The sequence below is a fragment of the Corythoichthys intestinalis genome, chromosome 15 (assembly GCF_030265065.1).
Source record: "Corythoichthys intestinalis isolate RoL2023-P3 chromosome 15, ASM3026506v1, whole genome shotgun sequence".
Lineage (NCBI taxonomy): Eukaryota > Metazoa > Chordata > Actinopteri > Syngnathiformes > Syngnathidae > Corythoichthys > Corythoichthys intestinalis.
In genome coordinates this window covers 18,222,571-18,250,213 of record NC_080409.1, presented here as the reverse complement: position 1 = coordinate 18,250,213, position 27,643 = coordinate 18,222,571, and the positions used below count along the sequence as shown (strand labels likewise).

The window sequence follows — 27,643 nt, the reverse complement described above, 5'->3', positions numbered from 1 at the left end:
CTGCAGCAATGCGAGGGGTGTACTCACTTTTGTGATACACAGTAGAACCTAGAGGCTCTGATTTGCAAACAGACAGATTTACAGTTGTATTGAGTTCATTTTGTCTACCCAAATAGATAAGATGAATTTAGAAAAAACTTCAACTAAACAAGACAGATTTACACATTCCTCAAGTCCATTCGTCATGATGTCTGAAAATCAGAATTATTGACAGTATCTTATTATAAATTTACACCGGAGAGGAAATTAATTGACTCAAAAATGTACCAAAACAGTCAAGTGTAATGTTGACAATCTGTGAAGGAACCCTCCAAGTGACAAACCCAAAGTTACAGTTCAAACTCAAAATTAGGAATTCTTTAATTATCTTCCAGTAAATAAAGCAAACTTGGTTGGTTCAAATTAACAGCCAATATAATTGGCAAGTGTTATGTATAAACTCTTTCTTTAATCCTGTTTGAACAGGATGGCAATACTTAGTCATCTGAAGGGTGGATCAAATATCTGATGCGCAAAAATCCCTGACTGAGACTTGATGGGTCACGTCCACTCCAAAAATACCATTTGAAACCTGTTTGTTTCTACCACTGTGACACAATATTACTACCACTATAAAACTAATGTAATTTGGTAATGTATCGATTTCACAGAACAACAAATTATCTTGAAATCATTCACAAAAAAAGAAAAAAAAAAAACAACCCTCGAAGCCGCTCGAAGGCTCTTTTCACACAGTACAAATAAAACACTACAACGGCTTCTTTCCTCTTTCCAATTAAAGAGACACGTTATTTAGTGCCATAATTGGGGGCTCTGGTTTGTCATTAGAAAAAGTATTCACAAATTGTCCTTCAATTATTTGTATGCACATGTAGTTTTAAATGTTGAGCGCTAGAGAGCACCAAAGAACAACCAATCAGCGACATCGTGCGTGGGCAGTACGAATTGAAATTCCCTGAACTTTCTAAAATAAACTGACATTTTCAAAAAAATGTCTACATTCCCATTAAGGACAGCAAATGAAAGAAACGCTATTTCTTTTAATTACGTCAGTGTTCATACCTAAAAGCATTCTGAGTATATTAAGGTGTGGGCGCCTGTCGAGTTCTTTTCCCAGGCAGAGCAAACATCTTGACTCATCACTTGACACATATCCTAAATAAATTGTATTTCTTAGCTCTCGCAACCCCCGCAGTGTTGTCTGGCCAAACTGCTGTGAGGTCACATTGGCGCTGGAAACTCATTAAACCGCCAGACCAATGGAATTTGAAGGAAAAAATGTAATTTCCAAGGACCCGCATGGTCCCAGCAGGGGGACATATATCAAGTAACAGGCGGGGAAATTCGTCAGAGAGCAAGAAGATGGTAAATTGAGAGTTGGGAACTGCCCCCCCTATTAAGGAGCCGGTGGTGGAAAGAATCTTCCCACTTGGAAGGAAGTTTTTCCTCCTTGGACATCTGCTGGTGGAGCCCGCAGGAGCCGGAGAGGACAGCAGAGGAGAGGAGACCAGAGAAGGTGCACACTAGGAGGCTCTTCCGAATTCTCGTTCCATCTTTTGGCTTCTTCATTAGGTAAGCAGTGCAACTTTATACTTCATTTATTTATTTATTTATTTATTTTTGTTTTTGCGTCATTTGAAAATTTTAATTATTATGAAAATGTTTTGACTTATCTGCAAAAGAAAATTTTAAAATTACAAAATTTATAATTGTCTTTAAGACACAGCTATTGACTACCGTAATTGTATATATGGGTAAGAAGAGGGAAAAGGGGCCAAAGTAGCTATTTGGCCCCCAAATGTGTATGTGCTGCTTTTTTGACATCCTTTTGCATGTTCCAATTAAGTTCACTTGAGAGCTTTCCAAAGGTATAATTTTGTTGGCCAAAATTACAAACTAATGTACTTTAGATTCATTCATAAAATGTTAACACAGTCTATTCATGGATGCTTAAGCAGGGAATGCCTGATTTATTATAAACAGAAGAGGATAATTGAAGAAATCTGTTTCAAAGTAGGGCATGGTGATTTAGCGGTGAGACTTTGCCTCACACTTCTGAGGTTTTGGATTTGAATCTTGGCTCTGGTCTAGCAGTGTCCCCCCCACCCCACTTCATGTATATAAAATATGCATGTTCGGATAATTTATGATTTTACTTCGCCCCAATAGGTGTCAATGTAAAGTTTAAATATGTATATTTTATGTATTTTTTTTAATATTTTTAATGTTTTTGTGTGTGTGTGCAATTGTGGTAGTCAACCCCCCTTGTCACCCATGTCAGCTTGGATAGGCTCCAACTCAAAGACTTAAATAAAACAAGAAAAACAATGGATTGATGGTTTTTATGTACAGTAATGTAGTGGCCAATAAGTAAAATACCATTGAATCAATAAATGGAATACAGTATGTTTATGTTTTAAGGACAAAATAGTGGAACTCGTGTCTTAAGTTGGCTAAAAGGAAGCTATGTTGCTGAGCTGCAATTGCGAGTGTTTGTGCCTGGATTGCCTGCTTAGATTGTGAATGTTTTAGGTCCAAGGCGGCTCACTAAATATATAAGTGGCTTGCAGTATATATTCATGCCACATGGCGCGCAGTTTCCTTTACTAACGACGAACGCCTGGCTCTTATTTAGACCCATTGATGCCCTGCTGACCCCCGAGGGCCAAACATGAAGACAGGGCTCTCTCTGGCTGTGGCTGCCTTGTTTGCAGCTCTGATATGTTCCATTGATGCACAAGGTAAACTAAACACACCTGTCAGTCACTCTAATGGGACACGCTTCCCCCCTTTATCTCTCTTTTGCTCGTCCCCCTCTCTTTCATCAGCTATCCCCAGTTTTTTGTCTTCCAGGGATTAGGGCTTTATTTTCATGTCATGACTAAATGTCAATGTGTAATGATGTAGTAATATAATAAAGTTGTTCTGATTATATGTGTACGCTTGACTGTGTGACCCATGGCATTTTTGGTCTTACTCTTTCAGATTGAAATGCGCTGACAGATATTGAATCACATTTAGGCAGCGATTCAAATGACTTTTACTATTATTAACAAATATTACAATCTGGCAAATAATAGCAAATCAACAACACATAATATGAAATCTGTGTTAAAACGTTTAATAAATGTCTTAAAATAGCAGGGCAAACATTAAGATGTCATTAAATATAATTTACCGTATTGGCCCGAATATAAGACGACCCCGATTATAAGACGACCCCCTCTTTTTCAAGACTCAAGTTTGAAAAAAGACTTTTTGAACACCAAATTAATTTTTATACAGAAACGACCACGGAAAGCTTTTCTCTGACTGTGAGCATTTTTTAGGCGATCTTTTTGAGCTCTACATCTCCGTACATTACACTCTGTGACACCATATTTCACAGCCGCTTTGCAGTTGTTTGAAGACACCGCCTCATTTATCACCATCAACTTGAAGTTTGCGTCATAACTTCTCCTCAGCTGCCGGTGTTCTGCCAAAATGTCCTACATCGGCGAAACGTCCTACATTAGTCGAATTTGACACCTAAATTACTACCGTGTGCTCTAAACTTGTTTTGTTTAGATGCATACAGGAATAACGTACTAAAGAAATGCCTGCAGAAAATACTTAAATGTAGTTATGTCAAATAAGGACGGTTTAAATACGCTACGTGACTAATGTGGTCAACTGCTTCAAAGCTAACACAAAAAAACACAATGGTTAAAAGTATGAGAGGGTAATACATGCAAAAAATATCTTTGAGGCTGTGAAAAGGTTCTAAATAACTAAATAAAAACAAAAATAGTGAGTACTCGCCGCTTCCAACCGATGTGCGCATGCGTGTGAATGCATATGCAAGCGCCCTGAGCATTGTGTAGAACGTTTCGCCGCGTAGTAAGGAATGGCCAAACACCGGTTAACCTGGCCAATCTTCGACCCACTTTTCTCCAAATTGTCGCGAAGTTTCTCCATTTTCGGTTATCTCTTCTATTACCGGTATTTTCTTCTCTTTTCCTTCTTACCACTTTCTTCTTCGTGTCAGGGGTTCGCTTTGGCCGCCCGAGTCGCGTTCAGCATTCGATTCATTGATGACTGGCGCCATCAAGCGTCGTGAATGGGTATATGTCTAGGCCGCAGTTTTTTTTTTTTTTTTTTTTTTTTTTTTTTTTTTTTTAGGCCGCAGTTATAAGACGACCTCCTCTTTTTCAATCTTATTTCAGTGCAAAAAACATCGTCTTATATTCGGGCCAATACGGTAATATTTCTTAGAGTTTCATATTCGAATAGCCTAGGTATTAGCTATTTTCCATTGTGACATTTGGTAAATTCTAACTAAAAGGACATTGGAAAGATTGATTAGACATTTGTATAATAGTGTTTAATCAGTAATGCTCGATGGGTAGACGTCATCACATTACTTATAATAGTGAAAACAAATCAGTAAAATTTATAAAACATGAATCATCAAAGAAATAACAAAAATTAAAAGCATATCACTCTTATCACTATGTTACTTAAATTATTTACATTAACTGCAATAATGATAAAAATTTGATGTATGTTCATACTTTGCAGTGTGTTTTAATGTTGGTTTATGTTCATGAGATTTTCCTTCATATATATGCTTATTCTTTATTGTTTGAGAAGGGTTAAAATAAAGGACTTTAGATCCATCATGTAATCGAAAATAATGTCAAATATGGTATGGAAACACTATCATTTTTTCCTTCCTCACAAAGCTTTCTGGCTTTATGACTGGAGTCTAAGCTCTCCTCTCACATATCTCCACTGGAGGAATGGAAAGATGAAATAGGAGAATAGCAAATGAATCCTCAGACAGCACTAAGACACACAAAGAGCCTTTCTCGGCCTTCTTTGCGGGCGTTTACGAAAATGCTGACTTGCAAAACGTATGGAAAGCAAATAGTCAGTAATGTTTAATGTCAGCACATGTTGCAGAATGACTTTGGCGTTTTTCCCTGCCTCTTTGGAAGCCCCCCCACCTTCCTTGGTCTCCCCTTTTGGCAGTAGCACAAACCAGGATGGCTTGCTGCTTGGAGACTGAGGTTACTCAGAGAACAGTAGCGAGACTCAGAGCGTGTGTCATTTATTAGGAGCTGATGGGACATAATACCACCAGCCACGAGTTCCTAAAGACACACTTGAGACCACATTGGTCCTCATGTCTTTTTCTAGGCAAAGAAATTGTACGTCAACAAAAGTGGTAATGGTAGCCAGTGAAGACTTCCCGAAACAATTTTTATTTAGCCATTTCCTGAACACGCACACGCATTTTCACACCTTTATACCATTGTTGGAGCAGTGCACCCGTGGAGAAATGAGTGGGGACACGGTCCATCTGGGCTCCTTGAGTTTATAAGCCAGGTTGGTGATCCTCCAATCCCAGTTTTTACCCATTTGATGGGCTCCTGTTCGTCATCTGCCTTTGCATTCAGTATGTTCCCCAAACTATGGCTTCATTCCCACAATGTGTATTTTACAATGATATTCATGGAAAACCTCTTATTAACAGTCATTGCCTCATGTAGACGTTGATTCCTTAAATTTTCTGCATGCTCCTATCTGCTCTCACATTAGTGGTTTTTTTTTTAATTCATTGAAGTACTACATATTAATCAGTCACACTAACTCATTAAATGAAAATACATTGAATTACTCACAAATTGGAACATATCTGTCATTAACAACTTACAAAATTGGCAATGTGTTGGTCCATGAAGATTATAACAAAACTAATGCGAAGGACAAATTAAACATTAATCCATTTGAGGAGACTTTAATGCATGTTGATTTTCTACACACTTCTATAGAGTATTAACATTGATCTACACTGGCATCTATGAGAGTGAATATCATTCTAAAATATATTTGTCATCTTTCTGTGTCGTCCCAACTGTACATGGAGAAGCAAGCCCATCAAAGTTGTTGAGACGAACAACTTTCACATGTACATAATGCATGATGCTATGATTAAAAAGTGTTTTCTTTCCCAATGTATTGTGTTTTTTAGACTACACATATATAGTTCATGTAAAAAATGTTGATGCTGTCAATGGAAAAAAGTACACAAGAGTCTCTTGTGACAAATTGTGTATTCTTTTTAAAAGGTTTGCAATGGATTTGTGCCACCAGCTCATATAAGACCTCTTGAACCAAATGGAATATGTTTGCATACTGTTATGTATATAAAACATATGGAGTTCAAGTAGTGTCAAGACTTCAATATGGCACGTTCACTTCCATTGTATAATCAGTAACTTGCAGTTGAGTTGTGTTTTTGTCATGCTGGGATCAATTTAGTGGTTTAGTGGTCGTTGCATGCTTTGTGATGACTGCACTCAGCATGTTATTTGGATGGTTCACGTTCATGTTTGCACTGTGGTTGTTTGAGTTGTGCACATGTTATGTATGCCAGTGCTTGAGTTGTAGACCTCCGTGGTTGGGCAACTCAAACAAATGCCATTTTTATTCCGAAATGGCTTCTCACACTGTTTCTATCGTTGTCACCTCTTCTTTACTCGTCGTGTCACATATGGACATCAGTGCTTTGTGTCTCCTCCCCAACAACGAAAGAAGCTCACTTCAGTCATGAAGTGTTTGTTGTTGGGTTAAATGTGAATGCTTGACTAGAAAGACCATTTTCTATTTGATCAAAAATACAAGAATAAGCATACAGAACTTACAGTGCAATTATCGCGTTTAACATTATTTATTCTGTTGCTTCCAGTGGATCCTCCCTCGGACTTGAGTTTTAAAATTCTAAATGAGAACACGGTGGAAATGTCGTGGGTAAGGCCCTCGACAAGGATAGATGGCTTCAGAGTTCAAATTTCTTCAAACGCAGGTCAGTAAGGACTGCATAGTTTGGGGGTTATATAAACCTTACTTACACATACATAGTGCAACCTAACATCTCAGTTATTCCTATATTTCTTTTGCAGATGAACCGACAAGAGACTTTGCCCTAAATGCTTATACTACGACCACGTCAATCACTAACCTGACGCCTGATTTGGATTACACAGTGTCCATTAACTCCTATTATGGACCTGACGAGAGTATTCCCATCTTTGGTCAACTCACAAGTGAGTTTTTCTGTCTAAAGCTCTTACAGTACATACAGTGGCTCGTTTTAATGTTGCGTTGATTTTCCTGTCTTCTTCTGCTCAAAACATAACATAGCCAGGGCAACAATATGCACTGCTGACTGTCCAAGTGTTCTTTTTTTTACAGTCCAGTCCAGTAACTCCAGTGGACGTGTCAGGAGGCCGCCGTCAGATGCAATCAGTGAGTGTTTTTTCCTGTGCCAACCAAAATATTTACGGGGCTTCTTTTCGATCCTCTCTCATTTTTCAAACACTTTCTGATGGCAGCCATCATTGCGCGTTTCCCTCTAGGAATAATTTGGTCATTTTACCTTCTGCTCGGTTGCCACTGTGTAACGTTCCTTACTGAGGCTGGGAAGGACAGCACTGATTCCTTTAATTAAAAGCAGTTTCAACATTAAGTAAAAAAGTGAAGAGGAGGAAGTTAGGACACAAGGTTTCTTTTGTGCATCATAGAGGGGAAATTAAGAGAGCTAGAAGGGGAGGGTGACCCTGCATTGACATGTTCATTGTACCCCATAGAAGCAAGCACTATCTGACAAAGTACGTCAAAGGGTTTTAAACATCTTTAACATCCCTGCGCCTGTTGAACTTTCTGGAAATGACTTCCAGATTTTACTTTGCCCTTGTTAATGGTTAAGCACTCACTGTCTTTCATATTGTATTATTTTAAACCTTTCGTCTAAGAATATGTAATGAAAAAAGGGGAATGCATTTGGAGTATATTTTAAGCCCAGCCACAAAAGTAAAAACTCAATTTACTACAATCATACTTTTAATATTCATAGCTGAATATTTTAATAAATGTTTAGTCCACAGGCCTGCTTCAGGGTGGAATGACTATACCAAACGCACTCTTCGGCACATGTAGATATTCTTTTTGGTGTTAGAATCCACATTGGAAAATAGGTACGAGTGTGCCCAAGCACACTAACAGGCTGAAAGCTGTGCACGCATGCCCTTGATTGGCTAATTTGGATCATACAGGCACAATAAGTCTGCAATTAATTCATCAGCCCTGATACAAAGAATCAAAAATCAGACCACAAGGATGGAATGCACGCAGGAGCCTCTAACACAAAACTATGAGGAGAACAAATGAACCCCTTCTGTCAAGTTTTACACTTTTGAAAAAGAAACTAAATGTTTAAAATTATATTAAATTGTTTTTGAATTGCTTCCTCTATGTAAATAATGCTAAGAATTGAACAATTAATTGATCAGCCCTGTTACATAAAATATATAAATATTTAAAAAAAAACAAAAAAAGGCTCAGAGGATAGACACTGGCCCATGCTACATAAACACCAAGTTTTAAGACGATCAGTTCAAGAATGGCAGAGGAGTAGGAATTCAAAGGTAGTGTCCACATGGACAACAACAACAAACTGAGTTGCGACTTGAAATGTCTTCAGCCTGTAAAAACAATCATCGTAAAAAATATATTGTCACTAGTCAACCTCCAGTTAAGCCAATCGAAATTTTTCAATGGGATGTTATGAAAATTGTCTGTCTGACACATTTCTGCTTTTTGTTTCTCCAGAGTGCTCGGTCAGTGCAATTGCAGATTTGGTTTTTCTGGTGGATGGCTCATGGAGCGTAGGCAGGGAGAACTTTAAGCACATCCGCAGTTTTATTGCGGGCCTGGCTGGGGCTTTTGACATTGGCGAGGACAAGACTCGAGTGGCTGTGGTTCAGTACAGTACAGATACTCGCACAGAGTTCCCTCTCACACGTTACACCAGGAGAGGAGACCTGCTCCAAGCCATCAACTCACTGCCATACAAGGGAGGAAATACCATGACAGGTAAGTAACTTACCTCAGTCTATTTTACAAAACAAGGGTATACGTCAAACAATTGGAAGTGTAATGTCCTTATACTTCTGTCTTTAGGTGATGCCATTGAGTATTTAGTGCAAAACATCTTTACGGAGCAAGCTGGAGCCCGGAAAATTTTCCCAAAGATAGCCATGATCATCACTGACGGAAAATCCCAGGATCCAGTGGAAGAGCATGCTAGAAGACTTAGGAACATTGGAGTGGAAATATTTGTCCTAGGTATGATATTAGAAAAAATAATTTTTATCTTGTACTCCCATGTGTCCTATCGGCCTGTTCTTGGAAACCTCTGGACTTTCCACTGATAGTTAAATGTATGATGCCTGTCATAAATGCAACACTATAACTAGAGCACCCTTATAGTTACAAGTATTTTGCACTTCCCATTTTCCATGTCAGGTATCAAAGGCGCAGATGATGACGAGCTCAAAGAAATGGCTTCCACTCCATATGACAAACATGTGTACAATGTAGCCAATTTTGATTTGATCCAAGATGTCCAGAAAAAGATCATCACAGAAGTGTGCTCTGGCGTTGATGAGCAACTCAGCGTTCTAGTCAGTGGTGAAGAAAGTAGGTCCAACTTTATACTTATAAAATGTAGGGCAACACTGTTTTTTTCATTACCTGGAAAACGTTGTTTCCATTTCAATCTGGAAAGTTTTAAATTATAAAACTTTTTGTCTGCAAATTGCTGGATTAATTTCTTGTCTTGTCTGATTTCTTTAATTAGTGGTGGAGCCGGCAACCAATTTGGAGGTGACTGATATTGCATCCAAATCAATGAGAATCACATGGGATCCCTCACCGGGAGATATCTCAAGATATAAGCTTGTGCTTGTTCCCATGGTGCCGGACGTAAAACGGGAAGAATTGTACATTGGCGCTAAACAGACATCCATCATTGTTCGTGACCTCTCTCCTGAGACTGAATACGAGATCAGCCTATATGCCCTCAAAGGTCTGACACCTAGTGAACCAATTATGGCTATGGAGAGGACACAGCCAGTCAAAGTGACAACAGGTGAGGAGATTTGTTAGTGTGATTTATTGTTGTCACATTTATTCTTTGGCAAGACAATATATTTAACTCAATCGTGTATGCTGTCATTTTTAGAATGCTCTCTGGGAGTGGATGTGCAGGCTGATGTGGTTCTACTTGTGGATGGCTCGTACAGTATTGGATTACAAAACTTTGCCAAGGTCCGTGCCTTCTTGGAGGTACTGGTCAATTCCTTTGACATTGACCCTAATAAGGTCCAGATTAGCTTGGTCCAGTACAGTCGAGATCCACACACTGAGTTTGCTCTCAACACCCATCATGACATTAATGCTGTTGTCAAAGCTGTGCGCACTTTCCCTTACCGTGGAGGCTCCACCAATACTGGCAAGGCCATGGCCTACGTCAAGGACAAGATCTTTATTTCTTCTCGTGGTGCAAGAGACAATGTCCCCCGTGTCATGGTGCTGATCACCGATGGAAAGTCGTCAGACTCTTTCAAGGACGCAGCAACAAAGTTGAGAGATAGTGATGTTGAGATCTTTGCTGTTGGTGTGAAAGATGCAGTGCGGTCAGAGCTGGAGGCCATCGCCAATCAGCCATCAGACACTCATGTCTATGAGGTTGAGGACTTTGACGCCTTCCAAAGGATTTCTAAAGAGCTTACCCAATCCATCTGTTTGAGGATTGAACAGGAGTTGCTCAAGATTAAAAAGAAGAGTAAGTTACCTGGACAAATTCTTGACACACAAATTATAACTAAAGATTAGGCTGTCATGTTACTTCGTGATGTATTAGATTTCTTTTTGACTGGTTGATTAGCAATACCATATCTATAGAAGACTATGAAACATACAACTCTAAAGCAGTAACAATTAAATGATGCATTCTTTCTTGGTTACTTTGTATTTTCAACCCATTCTGCTGGAACTTCATTACAAAAACAATGATAAAAACTCATTGTATTCCATAACAGAAAAAATATGTTAATAAAATCCTCAAACTTAGAGTAGAACGTGATCAAGGAGCTATTTTTTTTTAAAATGTTGTTCATTAGAGTATTTTATTGTTTTGTTTTTTAGGTCTGCTTCCACCCGAAAACTTGCAATTCTCTGAAATTACCTCCCGAAGTTTCCGCACTACCTGGATTGCACCTGTTTCTGAAGTCTTGTCATACCTGGTGCGATTCCGTAAAGCAGAAGATGTTACAGGGGACTATATTACTCTGGCTATTCCCAGTGATACCACAACAGCTGTTCTGCCACATCTTTTCCCCCTCACTACATATGAAGTCAACGTCTTTGCTCAGTATGACAAAGGAGACAGTTTTCCTTTGACTGGTGAAGAAACTACCCTTGAAGGTATGATCTATGTCTTTTTTAGAGGATTTGGCAAACTTGTAAATTCCAAGCAGTCACCCGCGCTGACCTAATCAAGATAAAACAGATTCTTGCATTCAACTTTGGATCCATAATATTTTTTTCTGTTCAGCGGTGATTAAAGTTAATCTGGTTGCTTCTTTAATAAAGTTTATGATTGAACAGATTAACACGAACTGTATGCATTTTACCTTTCCAGAGATGGGGAGAGTACGGAACCTAAAAGTTACAGAGGAGAGTACCAATAGTTTCAGGGTATCCTGGAAAGCTGCTCCAGGATCAGTTCTTAGATATCGCTTGACCTACGTCCCACTGAACGGTGCTGGGGAAACATTGGAGGCACAGACTATAGGAGATGAGACTACTATTGTACTACAGGAGCTTTTCCCTATCACCACCTACCGTGTTTCTGTATCTGCTGAGTACATCACAGGCATGGGGAATGACATGCAAGTTGATGGTACAACCAAAGAATGTGAGTAAGAAGAGAAGTAAAATGAGTTTCTAACTGTAATGTGTCTCAGTCCTGAAAACTTCATGTGCAATGAATACTAATTATAGGCTGTTTCACTACATTTTGCAGTAACTGGTTCTCCACGTGACCTCCGTGTGTATGATGAAACCATTAATACCATGAGACTAGCATGGGAGGCTGCTCCAGGAAATGTCCTCCAATACATCATTGCTTATAAACCTAGCGAGGCAGGTGAAAGGAGAGAAGTAACCATCAGGGGAGATACCACGCAGGCGTTGCTACAGAACCTTCAACCAGATACTGAATATGAGTTGTTTGTCAGCGCGCGCTATTCCTCTGGACTGGGTGAACCTCTTCTGGGTATCGGAACAACATTAGAAGGTAAGAAAGAATGTCACTTAATTCATCTGAATTATATTCCACAAAATGGTTCCATTGGTGGCGTAGTATGGGTTGCACCACAGGTTAGTTATGTACCATAATTTTCGCACTACAAGGCACACCTGGCTATAAACCACCACCCACCCAATTTGACACGAAAACGACATTTGTTCATAGATAAGATGCACTGGACTATAAGCCACGGCTGTCCTCACTGTATTATGGGAAAGTTACACCAAAAGATATTAACCGGTAACACTTTATTTGACAAAGGCAACATAAGACCAAATGAACCACCATGAAGCTTTGAACCAATTGGCTGCAAAGCTTCATTGCTTCAAGAAGCTTCATTTGGCCACTTGGGGGAGACAGTCAACCGCTCCTGCCACCTGCTGTCAACTTTGTTGTCATCCAACATCCCTCCTAATATGCATTGCAGCGCTAGCGATGTAAATAACTTTCAAAATTCATGTTCTATGCTAATTATTTCTTCAGTTACTGTTCTAGTTGTTTCAATAATTGCCAGTTATGGAATTTGGTAACACTTTATTTGACAGTGGTGCCATAAGACTGTCATAAGACCATCACAATTATGACATGACACTGCCATGAGCATGAATGAATGCTTATGACGGATGTCATTTTGTGTCATCCAGCAAACTATCTCCCTTTTGAATGGATGTAAAAGATCTGAGCTGAACAATAATGGAGTTTGTGACATAATTTGCCGAATGACACTTAATGACATCTGTCATAAGCATTCATTAATGCCCATGATAATGTCATGTCATAATTATGACGATCTTATGGCAGTCTTATGACGACGCTGTCAAATGAAGTGTTACCTATTAACCCAAATAAATCAACAAATAAGACGCACTGGACTATAAGCCACAGGATTCAAAATGAAGGAAAAAGTAGCGGTTTATAGTCCGAAAATTATGGTATTTGTGTGGGTGGTGAGTAACTTTCACCAGTCTAGAAATAGGCTGTTTTGGACCATTATTTTTTCGTGTGCTCTAGAATGTAGTAAGCCAAATATTTAAAGATCGCAACTGTAATAAGCTACATGAGAGAGAGAGAGTTAGTCAGATTTTCCCCCCCAAATTACATGTACTATATTCACTGCTCCCTTAACTTTTTGTGTTGATTTCTTTCAAAATTTTAAACTGCCAACCTCAAACTCCGTAGATGTAACCTGCTCGAGCCCATGCTATGCCACTGAGTAAGTGAAAGAGTGTTTGGTATACAGCAAACATTTGTTTGGTCACATTCCCATCCATGCGATCTATGCATGCTTAGGAAATTAGGCTTAGCTAAGTTTTTATTTTTGTGTGGAAAAAAAAGGACACATGCAAAAGATGCTTAATTGATGTTAAACTAATGTCAGGAGGCAAGTGTTTACATTTCTAAAATGTATTTTATCTTTGATGAAATCTAATAGTCATTAATATTCAAACTCACTATACATTGAACGGGAATTACACATTTTTAATTAAAAATCAAACTATGCCTGCCTGACCCACATGAAATCATTAGCAACATGTTACATTCTAAAAAGAAAAAAAAAAATCACAGCTAAGCATCACGCTCAAGTTGCTGCAACCAAGATGACTTTGGGTGTGATGTGATTTTAATTTTGTGTAAGCTTTTTTGTAAACAAAATTCCTCTTGTATTTCCCTCTTGACCAAAATGAAGGCTTATTATAGAATTAACTGCCATAAGTCAAATATGTGCTGTCACTAGCTGCACACCCCCATAGGAAAAGGAAAAGGATGACAAAGCACTATGTTTATGCGGCTCTATTACACTGTCATGATCTCAGCATGCTCTGAACACTGATCTCATTGTCTTCGGGGGTCATTTGCTTTGACTGACCCTCCCTGTGAAGTCTGTGTAGGTGGGTTACACAAAGCCTGCCCTTATGTAGCCAACACAGAAGCCATGAGGTAGACATAATTGTTACACTGAAATGTCTATGAGGGCGGTAAACTGGCCAGGTGCAAAAGAAATGATTTTATGAAACTTGCCATTATGAACAACCACTCTTATTTACTTATTAAGAGGCAGTTTAGTGCATAATGGAAGACATTACCAATAGAAACATTGTAAAGGTGTGGGAGCTGTCTCAAGGGTGCGGCAAAGGAGTCCCTAGGTCCTGGGAGGGTGAAGATCAATAGAAAGGAGTGCTGTACTTAGAAAAGGCCTCAGGGTATCCTGAAAGATTGAGCCCATATAAAATGATGTTTGGATTCAAAATGTGTAAGCTTTCATATTTAGCGGCTTATTTCTTTGGTTTCAATGCTAATATTATTTTCTAGCTTGCTTTTAATCTACACTTGTGCATCCATTATGATCCATTATTGACAGTTCTATTTTTGACATTGCTTGTCATTTTTTTTCTACATTAAACCGAATACAATACTTGGAAAATCTCATCATCAATGTCAGATGATACAAACCTTAATATGTACTACCGTAATTTTCGGACTATAAGCCACTACTTTTTCCCCTCATTTGTAATTCTGCGGCTAATAGTCCAATGCGACTTATTTGTTGAATTATTTGGGGCGACAGTGGCGTCATAAGACTGTCATAAGACCGTCATAATTGTGACATGACACTATCATGGGCATTAATAAATGCTTATGACAGATGTCTTTGAGTATCATCCTGCAAATTATGTCACTAACTGTATTTATGTCCAGCTCGGCTATTTTACATCTATTAAAAAGTGGGATAATTTGCCGGATGACAGAAAATGACATTTATCATAGGCATTCAGTACTGCTCATGGCAGTATCATGTCATAATTATCAGGGTTGTTCCGATCATGTTTTTTTGCTCCCGATCCGATTGTTTTAGTTTGAGTATCTGCCGATCCCGATATTTCCCGATCCGATTGCTTTTTTTTGCTCCCGATTCAATTCCAATCATTCCCGATAATTTTTCCCGATCATATACATTTTGGCAATGCATTAAGAAACAAATGAATACAACTCGGGCGAATATATACATTCAACATACAGTACATAAGTACTGTATTTGTTTATTATGACAATAAATCCTCAAGATGGCATTTACATTATTAACATTCTTTCTGTGAGAGGGGTCCACGGATAGAAAGACTTGTGACTTTGTATATTGTGACTAAATATTGCCATCTAGTGTATTTGTTGAGCGTTCAGTAAATGATACTGTGGCCATCCCAAATGCATGATGGGAAGTGGAACCAGGGACTGTGCAACGTGCTACCAATTGCTATATCTTCTCTGCTTTGGGAAATAATATAAGGTGTTAAGACAATGATCAATTGCCACCTTGCTTCCCCACATTGCTTCCCATGATATTTCTAATCATAGGGGGAGGGATTGCAAGGCTTTGGCCAATTAATTAAAGGCTCCAAAGGCTGCCAAAGTTCACTCTAATCATTTTGCGCTGCCTTTTTATCTCTCTATATAGGTAAAACGGCGTCGTTATAGATTGAGTGCAACAATGAGTGAGAGGGTCATGGAGCGCATGCATTAATTGCATCAAATATTTTAACGTGACACATTTTTTAAAAATTAATTGCTGCCGTTATCGGGATAAATTTGATAACCCTACCTTAAGCCTAAACTAAAGACTCTGGGTGAGTGTAACATATTATGTCTTTGACATTAAATACAATTAGAAAACAATTTAATATATATATATATATATATATATATATATATATATATATATATATTTATATATTAAAAAAAAGGCATGGCCGATATTTTTTTGCCGATTCCGATACTTTGAAAATGACGTGATCGGACCCGATCGATCGGGATGATTGGGACATCTCTAATAATTATGATGGTCTTATGACAGTTTTATGGCACAATTGTCAAATAAAGTGTTACCAAATATGAGAGCTAGCAATGAATGAAACAACTGGAAATAGTAACTGAAGAAATAATTAGCACAGAACATGAATCTTGATTTTTATTTACATCTGTAGCTGCAATGCATGCCAGGAGGCATGTTGGATGACAAAAATGTTGACAGCAGGTGGCAGCAGAGGTTGACTGTCTCCTCCAAGGGAGAAGTGATGGCCAAATTAAGCTTCTTGAAGCAATGAAGCTTGGCACCCAATTGGTTCTCAAAGCTTCATGGTGGTCTTATGACAGTCTTATGATGCCCCTGTCAAATAAAGTGTTTCCGGTCAAAAGGATTTGGTGTAAATATCCCATAATACAACGAGGACAGCTGCAGCTTATAGTCCAGTGCATCTTATCTATGAACAAATACTGTTTTCGTGTCAAATTTGGTGGGTGGCGGCTTATTGTCAGGTGAGCCTTATAGTCTGAAAATTACGGTAATTAAAAAAGTCAGCTGTATTAGAGATGACATGAGCTGTGTTGGGCCTTTCAATTTAGAGCAGGATAAGACTAAACAAGACGGAACTTGGTGCCTGTGATTAGCCCACAGCTCTGTGGCCTAATGGTATTTAAAGATAATGAGGGTAATTATCCGTGCATGAGATAGTGCTGGTATATTTTTGGGATTATGTTTCTTTGTTTTGATATTGATCTTTAAGCATCTTTGGTTGCAGATGTAAAGGTGATGTTAGCACATGCCTGACAAGGAAACTTTATCATTTTTTTTTTTCTGTTCATGATATTGAGTTGTGCCATATCAAATTTTATAACTATGGGTGAGACTTTTGTGTGAATTTACATCGCTTTTTATTGGTTTTCATAGCATTTTGTTGAAGGTCTTGATTTTTTAATATCACTAGTGAGGGGCAATAAGACAAGGAATGAATGAATTAATGTTTTTATTACCACACAATTTCGCCCAGTGCTACTGAGAATGCTCATGATTTGATTTATAATAGCTTTCTTGCAAGGTTAAGGTTTTCAGAGTGGAAAAAGTCAGATCCAGTTTATACTGGCTAAATCTGTGGACCATGTGTTTCATGCATGCATGCTTTACCTTTTGGAGTGGCCCCTTCACTTGTGTGCAAATGTTGAAAAGTGGGCCACTGTCTGCAAAAGCAATCATGCTGGTTCCTTCCATTCACACATAGCCGGAACAGTCAATCAAGTTTCTCCGTTGCTGTTTACTTGGCAAAGACACTCTAGTTTTTGGATAGTTTGGCTACAGTATTTGCAGCCTTGACTATTTTCATGGTCCTCTCAAGTCTGGAACTCCTCATCTCTGAAGTCTATTCTCAAGGTGAAGATCACTCTGCTTGCCTGGAACATCTTCTGCTCTTTCTGTTCTGATCGCTTTCCAGGTCCTTGGTAATGGATTGATGGCATGATCATAAGGAGTAATAAATTAGATACAGTGGCTATCTTTTATGCGAGGAGCCACCTCTCAGTTTTCCTTTTTCCAAGGGTTTTTGATGAATTGGATTAACAGAGACCACCTAGTTAAACTGTCTCATCATTAAGCACAAGCATGAAGGAATAAAGACATTTAAACGATTGTCATTAGGTGCACGGTTGCTTCTCAAAGCTACAGACAGGCGGGAGCGGTGAGGCTCTCAACATGGGGTCACCACTCTCGACGTCTGGCTACTTTCCATGAAACGCCACCAACAAAATCCCCAAGATGTAAAAAGAGTAAGGTCATGAGGTAGTGTAACATCTGCAAATGTAAGATCGTGTTCCCTTTTTTTTCAATGGAAAATGAAAGTGCTACGAGGAGAGGTGCAGACGATATGCCCTTTGTGATTAATTTAGCAGATTTTTCCAACAGCCATTTGTTATAAAAAGATGGTTTCCGACAAATTATGGCTAATAGTTTGGATTTCATTTTGATTTTGTAGCATTCATTTTTTTCTACTATACTGTTCCTTTAGCGAGAATATGGCTACAAAAACGGCTTAAAATCAGGGGTGAAAGTGGGCCGGACGGGCCGGAACTCCGAAATTCGGCTCCGGAACGGTGCTTTGATCCCGAAAATATGATGGCAACTGCCAAAATCCTATGCTAAAAACAACCTGCCTGGCTGCCACACAGGCATCTTCAGGAGGAAAACAATCTACTGACGCCAGATTTACATACACAAGTGTTAACAACAAGCATAATAAAATGCTTGTGTAGCGTCATCCGTTTCCACCAATATTTATTATTCATTCATTTATTCCACGGACAGCAGTAGTTCTCCCTGCGTGTGTCTGATGTGTCGTGTCGATGTGTGCATGCGCTCAGCTAACTACCCTCCCTGGCTGGGACTCCAGTTAAATTGGCTGACATACTGACATGTGACATAGTTAGCTCTGATTGGTTCAAATGCACATGTTTTCTGGGACTAAAAAAAGAACGAGCTTGTTTAATTAATGCGATTAAAAAAAAGGGCAATGCAATGGAAAATTGATCAGATCTTTCAGAGAAAGGAAAGAGTTAAAGAGACTTATTTTATTTTATTTTCTCTGATGGGGAGGTTAAGAACATCATGTTACCCTATAATGCCTGACCCCAGAAATAATGAACAGAAAATTCTGATTTTTTTTCAATTTGAAAGCTTTATGTGGTCCTTTTTGAACACTTTTTAAAAATTAATTTGTATATAAATGTTCTCTAATTTGTATCATAAATGATACATTAAGCATTACATGCATTTCTTGTAGTAAAACAAATATAATTAAAGAGAGATTGAACACAATAAGGTTTTAAACATTTTTTTTTTTACTGCAATGAGGTCCAGAAATGCTTGTCTCAAATGTGATACATTTAGCAGTATAGTTTATGTGCACTTTGGACTTATTTTTGTTCATTTACCTATGTTAGGCTACTTATTTCCTTATAACAGGGGTCAGCAACCCAAAATGTTGAAAGAGCAATATTGGACCAAAAAAACAAACAAAAAAATATGTCTGGAGCCGCAAAAAATTAAAAGCCTTCTATAATCCTTATAATGAAGGCAACGCATTTTTGTGGTTTTAGGAGATTTGAACCCCCCCCCCCCCCCAAAAAAAAGAACCCCTGCTTAAAATGTATCCAACTACTAGATAATATTGTTACCTGTATTGATTCGTAAATATATATTTCGGATTTTTTCCACAGCACTTGGTTCACCCAGAGATCTGGTGACCAAAGACCCCACAGACACCACCTTTGTAGTGTCTTGGGTTGCGGCCCCTGGTAAAGTTCGTCAGTACCGGATCACCTGGCAGTCTATGTTCACCGCAGAGTCTGGAGAAAAGACAATTCCAGGACAGTTCACATCTACAATTCTGGAGGGTCTTACCCCAGAGACACGTTATCAGGTGTCTGTGTATGCCATTTATGGTCGTGGAGAAGGTCAGCCTTTGACTGGAGAGGAAACCACTGATAGTAAGTTGATTATCTTGATTTTAATTACCTTTCTTTTACCTTACCTTCACTTTGTCCATGACTCCAGCTTTTGTTTCTGCTATTCTATTGGAAGTACTTTGTTTTTTGTTTCCCATATGTAATTAGTTTTGTCCTTGGTTAAAAAGAATGGTACTACTAAATGCAACGTCAAAACATAATTTGCTTTTCATATCACACTACTGTCGTGGAAATTGGCGCCTATTCTGACTACAAAACAGACTTTTACAATTAAATCTGCAAAACTGTTTTGGATTACTTTTTCATCGTTTTCATCATAATCTGTGGAAAAGATGCCTCTTAAAAAAACACGCAAACACATCTGAAAAACTTGCATGAGGTTTGTTTTTCCGTTCAGTCAACTACTGCTTCTGAAGCACTAGAGTGCCGTAGTGTTTTCACAAATGCATACTTGCCCTTTTCTGCTGTGAACAACATTTTCTCTGTAACTGACAAAGCATCTGTTCCAAAAACAACAGACTATGTGCAATCAATCATATATGTAAGACCTGTTTAATATATATCATCTGGAAATTATGAACAATATTGGAATGCTTTTCACATTGATATGATAACATAACAGATATCCCAATTAAAAAGATGCGGACATTCTAATGTTTAGTTAAATTAGTATCAGGACAGCTTTGAGGTTTCCAAAGGGATTATCAGAAACCAGGCTGTCAAGCAGACACTTAACACACATTAAAATCTGAACTTTGTGTACATTTTCCATTTAACTATCCAGTCATCTTTTCCCTGTCTTTTAACCGCAAATGTTTTTTGTTTTTCTTCCTCGCAGTCTCGGCTGCTGGCAGAGTGATCACTGTCTCCGAGGAGACGGAGAAGACCATGAAGGTGACATGGCAGCCCGCACCTGGGAATGTGGTCAATTACCGTGTTACTTATAAACCGCAATCAGGAGGCCGCCAGCTGGCAGCCAAAGTGTCCGGTTCCAATACCACTACCGTGTTGAGACGCCTTACTCCTCTCACCACCTATGACATAATTGTTGTGCCAGTTTACCGCTCTGGAGAGGGGCGAGCAAGACAAGGCGTGGGAACAACATGTAAGTTGGTCTATAACTTGGTTCTTAATTGTTATTAGGGCCCGAGCACCAACATGGTGCGAAGGCCCTATTGTTCTTCTAAGGATTATTCCTATTGTTCTCTCTCCATTTTTATAACATTTTAAGTAAAGAATTAATATATGCTGTGAATACTACAGCATAATACAGCAGAATAATACAACAGACCCTCATGATAAGAGCAGAGCTTTTCACGATACAAGCACCGTCACGAGAGAAAATTAGTCTCATCATGCGAGCAATTTTTCACTATACGAGAGACAGAAAAACCTTTCTCTTGCTTTGGTGTGTCCAAGTGCCTCAGCATCCCACCAGGTGGCAAGCTCCCTCCTGCGTTGTCTCCCCAAGTCTCCATTAGGGTGCATACAAGCATCTTGCCTCATCAAAACCCCAATTTACTCCCCTCTTTCTCTTCCTCCTGGTCTTCGGTGATAGAATTTTGTGTTGAAGTGCATCCAAATCATTTGTGCTTACAAGTGAACATTAGCTATGCCCCAAGGAAATTGGCGAGCAGAGGCAGTGGTGAGGAATAGAAAAAAATGCTCTGAACTGAAACAAAGCCAAAAAAAAAAAAAAAAAAAAAAAAAAAAAAAAAAAAAACAGGAAAAGAGTGCATGTTAGTCATCTTTTTAAAAAGTATAAGCGTTCAACTTCTACAATTTGGTAAATTCTTCTATGTCAATAATGTTTTATTTATAATTTTATTTTTTTTCAGATTATTTATCCTTAAAAATGATGCCTTGAATTAATACTGTATTTTGGGGTTAAATGGGTGTCATGGGAAGTGTTAACTATAATTATTTTTTTCTTATGCAAAATTTATATTCATCATACGAGTACATTCACGTTACGAGTCTGATCGTGGGACGGATTGTACTCGTATCGTGAGTGGCCGCTGTAACTTAAACACAAATAAACTTGTTCCAGTATGCTGTTTCATTTGTTAGAAATGTAAATTGACTTTATCTCGTGGAATGTAAAAATAAAAACATTGGGCAGACTTCTCAAATCTCCACAAAGTTAATATTACTACCCGTATTGCTATCACGGTGGCCTCATCACGATACTTTCTGAAGAAAATCATTCATTCATTCATCCATTTTCCATGCTGCTTTTCCTCACGAGGGTCATTGGGGTGTGGAGTCTATCACAGCTAACTCCGGGCACTAGGCGGGGTACACCCTGAATTTGTTGCCAGCCAATCAAAGGGCACAATGGCGTACCGCATGCAACACGTCACTTCCGTTCATTAATATTCATGACATTAGCTACTGTTGCTAAGTAGGGCCAAGCCACCAGTTGGCCCTAATAGGAAATGAATGGAAATCGTGTACGTAGGAGATGTTTACAGAGCTAAACCTACCAATTCTGTCCGAAAATGATGTGCCTGGTGCCAAATTCACTGGCAAAGATGTGGAAGAACATAAAAATGTTCAGTTAAAGAGATGGCTTGAGTGTCGAAGGCTGAAAAAGACGAGCCGACCTAAGCATAGCCTTAGCTTTTTTATCGACGTGGCTGACAATGACATTCTCCTGTTTCAACAAGCCATCCTTTACCATCAGCCCTGTCTTTCTTATATATCCTCTGGTTGTTCTATGTCTCTTACCGTTCTTGGGGGTAATTTAGTTAGCTTTGTGTAGCGATTGCAAATGCTACCCGGTGACAGCCAATATAAAAATGGCTTACCTCTTTGTCCTCTGAAAGACCATGACAACCCAACAAAATATTTACTGCATATAAAATGTAAATGGATTCACCGAGCTGGTGTTAAAGTCCGCGCAAGTGTATTCGGTCTTCACATTTTTTCCTCCCGAGTTTATGGTTTCCGGAAACGTATGAAGAAAACAACCTTCATGTGTCGTAATGTCTAGAGTCGTTTCTACAAGTTCCAAAAAAGCAATGCGTGATCGGCATGTTTGTTTTTGAAAGATTACCGGAGAAAAGTGGCACAAATTACATTGTTTCTATGCGAGGGCGGGTCTATAATGTCCCACTTCGGCTTTACTTCCGCTTTAAGATGTGATGTCATGGTCTAAAAATAGCATGCGTGCGGTACGCCATTAGACATACAATCATTCACACACTCATACCTATGGACAATTTAGAAAACCTACACAGGCATGGGGAGAACATGCAAACTCCACACGGGAAGGCTGGAGCTTGATTGAATCCTTGATCTCAGAACTGTGAGGCAGAAGTGCAAACCACTCGCCTACTGTGCCACATGAAGATTTCTTTAAAAAAAAAAAAACGATATGATTATGAAGAAAATTGCATTTAAAAAAACAAAACAAAACGATAAATTGTTACGCTGACATTGTGGTAGGGAGTGCCTGTCAAAGTCTGTGGCAAAATGAAATACAAGGAAAATAATTTAACAAAAGCAAATAACTGTGGTTACATCATCTTGCCAAACAGTATTTCAAAGAAGTAATAAGTGATGAAACAAATTGAGCTGAATCGGCATCGTAATAAGTGGAAATTAATATGCACTCCAACTTACATCAGGTACTAATAGGCATCAAATAATGTCAGCTATACACTCAAATGTATCGACCCTAGTCTTTTCATGCATAATTGTTGATTGAGAATCTTTCAAATCACTGTGACCTTCAGTCTTGTGGAAATGTACAGTACATTGCAAAGCTCCTGCTGAGAGAGGATGTGAAAGAGGTTGTATGGCACTTGGAGTAGGGATTTGGTGTCAAGCAGTTTTCAATTCTTTTGTTGTTTGATAAATTATTTAGTAATATAAGTAAGTGAAAAACAATGAAACTGACCCAAATTCAGACTTGGGAAGTTTCTGCCTAACAGTGAAAATTAGTTTTCATGGCCATCGTAATGTTGTCTACATTTTCAAAACAGCTTCCATTGAGTTTGAGGAAATGGAAAAAAAAAAACACTGCACGCGGTCAAAGAGTACGGTGCTTGCTTCAGCATGGCGATGTTCTTCTCACCTCATAAATGTGAAAACCAACCATTTAATGTCTTGTTAATGCATTTAGTATTTATTGACTTTGTGCTTTTTGGCAATTTACATAAATAATGAAGTCTGTCAGTAAGTAAAATGTATTTATGTAGTCCCTTTCAAAGATCAAGAGTCAAAATAGACCAAAACAAATATTTTCATTTCTCTCCCTTCCAGTGACCCCCTATAAAGCTCCCAGGAATCTCCAGACTTCCGAGCCGACAAAGACAAGTTTTCGTGTAACATGGGATCCCGCGCCTGGTGAGGTGAAGGGTTACAAAGTCACTTTCCACCCCGCAGAAGATGAAATTGACCTAGGCGAGCTTGTTGTTGGGCCCTATGACAACACTGTGGTACTGGAGGAGTTAAGGTAGCTATAAGTTGTCCTATAGTTGTACAATTTTAATTTTTATCACCTTTAAACATCAGTCTTGCATGACATGACTTTTATATGGCAGGGTACATTCTTGATGTCTTTGTTTTTCCAGAGCTAATACCAAATACACAGTGAATGTGTTTGGAGTGTTTGAGGGAGGCGAAAGTATGCCATTGGCCGGACAGGAGACAACCACACTCACAAGTGGACCTGAGCCACCTCCTGTTGAATTACCAGGTAACTTAACCTACGGTTCCACTACATTACATTGTTGTAATATAAAAACCAGGTGATTCACATTTATTGTAGAACCACATCACTTAAGAATGTCCTGCTGTCTTCGGTGTGTCAATCAGGGATTCCACCTTCAATTTCCAGTCCAAGTGCGGACTTGATCCTTACATATTTTGCTTGTTCCAGTTTTAAAATATTTTATTACCTTCTGAGTCAGAGGGCAACGCACAAATATGAGTACTGTTATGGGAAAATGTTGTGTTTTGTTGGTGCTTGGCAGGTTAGTTTGACTGAGACATTCCTAATAAGGAGACAAAAAGAGTTTTAACTTCAGCGCTACAAAACACTTAAGAATAATCTTTAAAATACTGTATTTGTATTTTTCTTTTTGCACTTGAAACATTTCAGAGGTTGTTCTCGCTTGTATCATTTTGCTATTTATTTCGCATCTGCTTGTTTTTGTGAGGTTTTGATATATTTTTTTGTAGGGGAGGGAATGACCTGGCTGTAAATCAAATTTGTAACCTGTGTTCAGTTGCAGACAGTGGCAGTTAGTGCAACTCTGCCTGTGCCAGTTGCACATCTGCGGGCTTCTTTTAGGTCCTGAGGATTCCAGCGCACATTTGGAAAAACAACATTTGAACGTTACCCGGCTGCCAAGGAGGGCATGGGAGTTGCTCCAGACTTTGATATGTCATGGGCTATTATGACTTTATTCTACTGATTTGCCCCTGGGATGAAAGCACAGGAAAAAAAAACCCAGCCAACAGAGACACTGCCCTGACATGCAACGAGAGGACAATAATTACAACACCTGGAAAAGAAATGTTGGCTGAAAAAAACCATCAAAGAAGGATGAAAGCTTAGCCACTTTCCTTCCTGCTTGTTACGATGTTTACATTTTTGGGGTTATATTTGGATGTGTTTCAAAAATATTCCCTTTTCCTTCTTTTCTTTACCACTTTCATATCTTAAAGCATCACAATCATTCTTTTACATTTTAATCTAGAAAAATGCTATCATGAGCAATTGCGTCTCACACCTGTAATGCCATCCAATGAAAACACTGAACTATTTGTTCTGTCAGATGTGATGTGTAAGACCAGTGCACAGGCTGACATTGTGCTACTTGTCGATGGCTCCTGGAGTATTGGACGTCTCAACTTTAAGACAATTCGTTCTTTCATCGCTCGCATGGTTGGAGTCTTTGACATCGGCCCCAAAAGAGTCCAAATTGGTGAGTCATTTTCGAACAAAACCACCTTACAGTTATGCCTGTTTGTCTAATGAAAGTTTGTGGGTTATTTAGGCCTTGCTCAGTACAGTGGAGACCCAAAGACTGAATGGCATTTGGATGCTCACCCAACCAGAGAAAGCCTTTTGGAAGCAATCTCTAACCTTCCCTACAAGGGCGGAAACACCTTGACTGGTACTTCATGAATACATTTGGGGAAAAAAACAGCATTTAGTCACTGTCACATTCACTGTCTTGCATTTTCCAGGTCTGGCCTTGAACTACTTGCTCCAGAACAATTTCAAAGAAAATGTTGGCATGCGACCCAACGCTCGCAAAATTGGTGTGTTGATTACTGACGGCAAGTCCCAGGATGATGTAATCGTCAACTCTCAGAGACTGCGGGAAGAGGGCATCGAGCTCTATGCCATCGGTAAATACATTTTGCAAAGCTAATGGTACATTGGAATCTGACATTGCTTTATGATTTTAGTTCACTTCTATGGCACATTTCAGGTGTAAAGAACGCTGATGAGAATGAGCTGAGGTCCATTGCTACGGATCCGGATGACATTCATATGTACAATGTGGCTGACTTCTCCTTCCTGCTGGACATTGTGGACAGACTAACAGACAACCTGTGTAACAGTGTAAAAGGAGCAGGTGTGTATTCACCATCATCATATTATCTTTAGGAACTAAGTCATTTGGAGTTTTAAAACTCCCAATGATATACTAGTCCTTCTAAAAAAATAGCACATTGTGATAAAGTTTCTGTAATGTACTGATAAAAATTAGACTTTCATATATTTTAGATTCACTGCACACAACTGAAGTAGTTCAAGCCTTTTATTGTTTTAATATTGATGATGTTGGCAAAAAAGTAAAGAAAAAACAAAAATCCATATCTCAAAAAATTAGCATATCATGAAAAGGTACTCTAAAGAAGCTACTAACCTTATCATCTGAATCAACGAATTAACTCAAAATCCCTGCGAAAGATTCCTGAGGCTTTTAAGAACACCCAGCCTGGTTCATTACTCAAAACCGCAATCATGGGCAAGACTGTCGACCTGACTGCTGTCCAGAAGGCCATCGTTGACACCCTCAAGCAAGAGGCTAAGACACAGAAAGAAATTTCTGAGCGAATAGGCTGTTCCCAGAGTGCTGCATCAAGGCACCTCAGTGGGAAGTCTGTGGGAAGGCAAAAGTGTGGCAGGAAATGCTGCACAACCAGAAGAGGTGACCGCACCCTGAGAAAGATTGTGGAGAAGGGCCGATTCCAGACCTTGGGGGACCTGCAGAAACAATGGACTGAGTCTGGAGTAGAAACAGTCAGAGCTACTGTGCACAGGCGTGTGCTGGAAATGGGCTACAGGTGCCGCATTCCCCAGGTCAAGCCACTTTTGAACCTGAAACAGCGGCAGAATGCCTGACCTGGGCTACAGAGAAGCAGCACTGGACTGTTGCACAGTGGTCCAAAGTACTTTTTTTTCAGATGAAAGCAAATTTTGCATGTCATTCAGAAATCAAGGTGCCAGAGTTTGGAGGAAGACTGGGGAGAAGGAAACGCCAAAATGCCTGAAGTCCAGTGTCAAGTACCCACAGTCAGTGATGGTCTGGGGTGCCATGTCAGCTGCTGGTGTTGGTCTTCTGTGTTTTATCAAGGGCAGGGTCAATGCAGTTAGCTATCAGGAGATTTTGGAGCACTTCATGCTTCCATCTGCTGAAAAGCTTTATGGAGATGAAGATTTAATTTTTCAGCACGACCTGGCACCTGCTCACAGTGCCAAAACCACTGGTAAATGGTTTACTGACCATGGCATTACTGTGCTCAATTGGCCTGCCAACTCTCCTGACATGAACCCCATAGAGAATCTGTGGGATATTGTGAAGAGGAAGTTGAGAGACACCAGACCCAACACTGTGGATGAGCTTAAGGCTGCTATCGAAGCATCCTGGGCCTCCATAACACCTCAGAAGTGCCACAGGCTGATTGCCTCCATGCCACGCCGCATTGAAGCAGTCATTTCTGCAAAAGGATTCCCGTATTGAGTAGTATTAAGTGCGTAGCTAATATAGTTAATTGAAGGTTGACTTTTTTTGTATTAAAAAACACTTTTTTGTATTGGTCGGATGAAATATGCTAATTTGTTGAGATAGGGATTTTGGGTTTTTCTGGACTTTTTTGCCAACTTCATCAATATTAAAACAATAAAAGGCT

At 39.1% G+C, this 27,643-nt stretch overlaps 1 protein-coding gene across 5 annotated transcripts in view; it reads left to right on the top strand.

The window, feature by feature from the left end:
• Nucleotides 1–1,163: 1,163 nt before the first annotated feature.
• col12a1a (collagen, type XII, alpha 1a) overlaps nucleotides 1,164–27,643 on the top strand; it is a 72,601-nt gene continuing 46,121 nt past the window's right edge. For all 5 annotated transcript variants that reach the window (XM_057859880.1, XM_057859879.1, XM_057859877.1 and 2 more), the window contains exons 1-21: nucleotides 1,164–1,572; nucleotides 2,636–2,741; nucleotides 6,734–6,850; nucleotides 6,948–7,091; nucleotides 7,240–7,293; nucleotides 8,656–8,919; nucleotides 9,007–9,171; nucleotides 9,352–9,525; nucleotides 9,686–9,976; nucleotides 10,070–10,672; nucleotides 11,035–11,313; nucleotides 11,531–11,806; nucleotides 11,915–12,187; nucleotides 19,235–19,504; nucleotides 20,322–20,588; nucleotides 23,753–23,945; nucleotides 24,064–24,188; nucleotides 25,273–25,422; nucleotides 25,495–25,614; nucleotides 25,688–25,852; nucleotides 25,936–26,082. In XM_057859880.1, coding sequence (XP_057715863.1) covers nucleotides 2,672–2,741; nucleotides 6,734–6,850; nucleotides 6,948–7,091; nucleotides 7,240–7,293; nucleotides 8,656–8,919; nucleotides 9,007–9,171; nucleotides 9,352–9,525; nucleotides 9,686–9,976; nucleotides 10,070–10,672; nucleotides 11,035–11,313; nucleotides 11,531–11,806; nucleotides 11,915–12,187; nucleotides 19,235–19,504; nucleotides 20,322–20,588; nucleotides 23,753–23,945; nucleotides 24,064–24,188; nucleotides 25,273–25,422; nucleotides 25,495–25,614; nucleotides 25,688–25,852; nucleotides 25,936–26,082 — 4,147 coding nt within the window. In that variant the 5' untranslated portion in view covers nucleotides 1,164–1,572; nucleotides 2,636–2,671. The remainder of the gene's footprint in view (nucleotides 1,573–2,635; nucleotides 2,742–6,733; nucleotides 6,851–6,947; nucleotides 7,092–7,239; nucleotides 7,294–8,655; nucleotides 8,920–9,006; nucleotides 9,172–9,351; nucleotides 9,526–9,685; nucleotides 9,977–10,069; nucleotides 10,673–11,034; nucleotides 11,314–11,530; nucleotides 11,807–11,914; nucleotides 12,188–19,234; nucleotides 19,505–20,321; nucleotides 20,589–23,752; nucleotides 23,946–24,063; nucleotides 24,189–25,272; nucleotides 25,423–25,494; nucleotides 25,615–25,687; nucleotides 25,853–25,935; nucleotides 26,083–27,643) is intronic.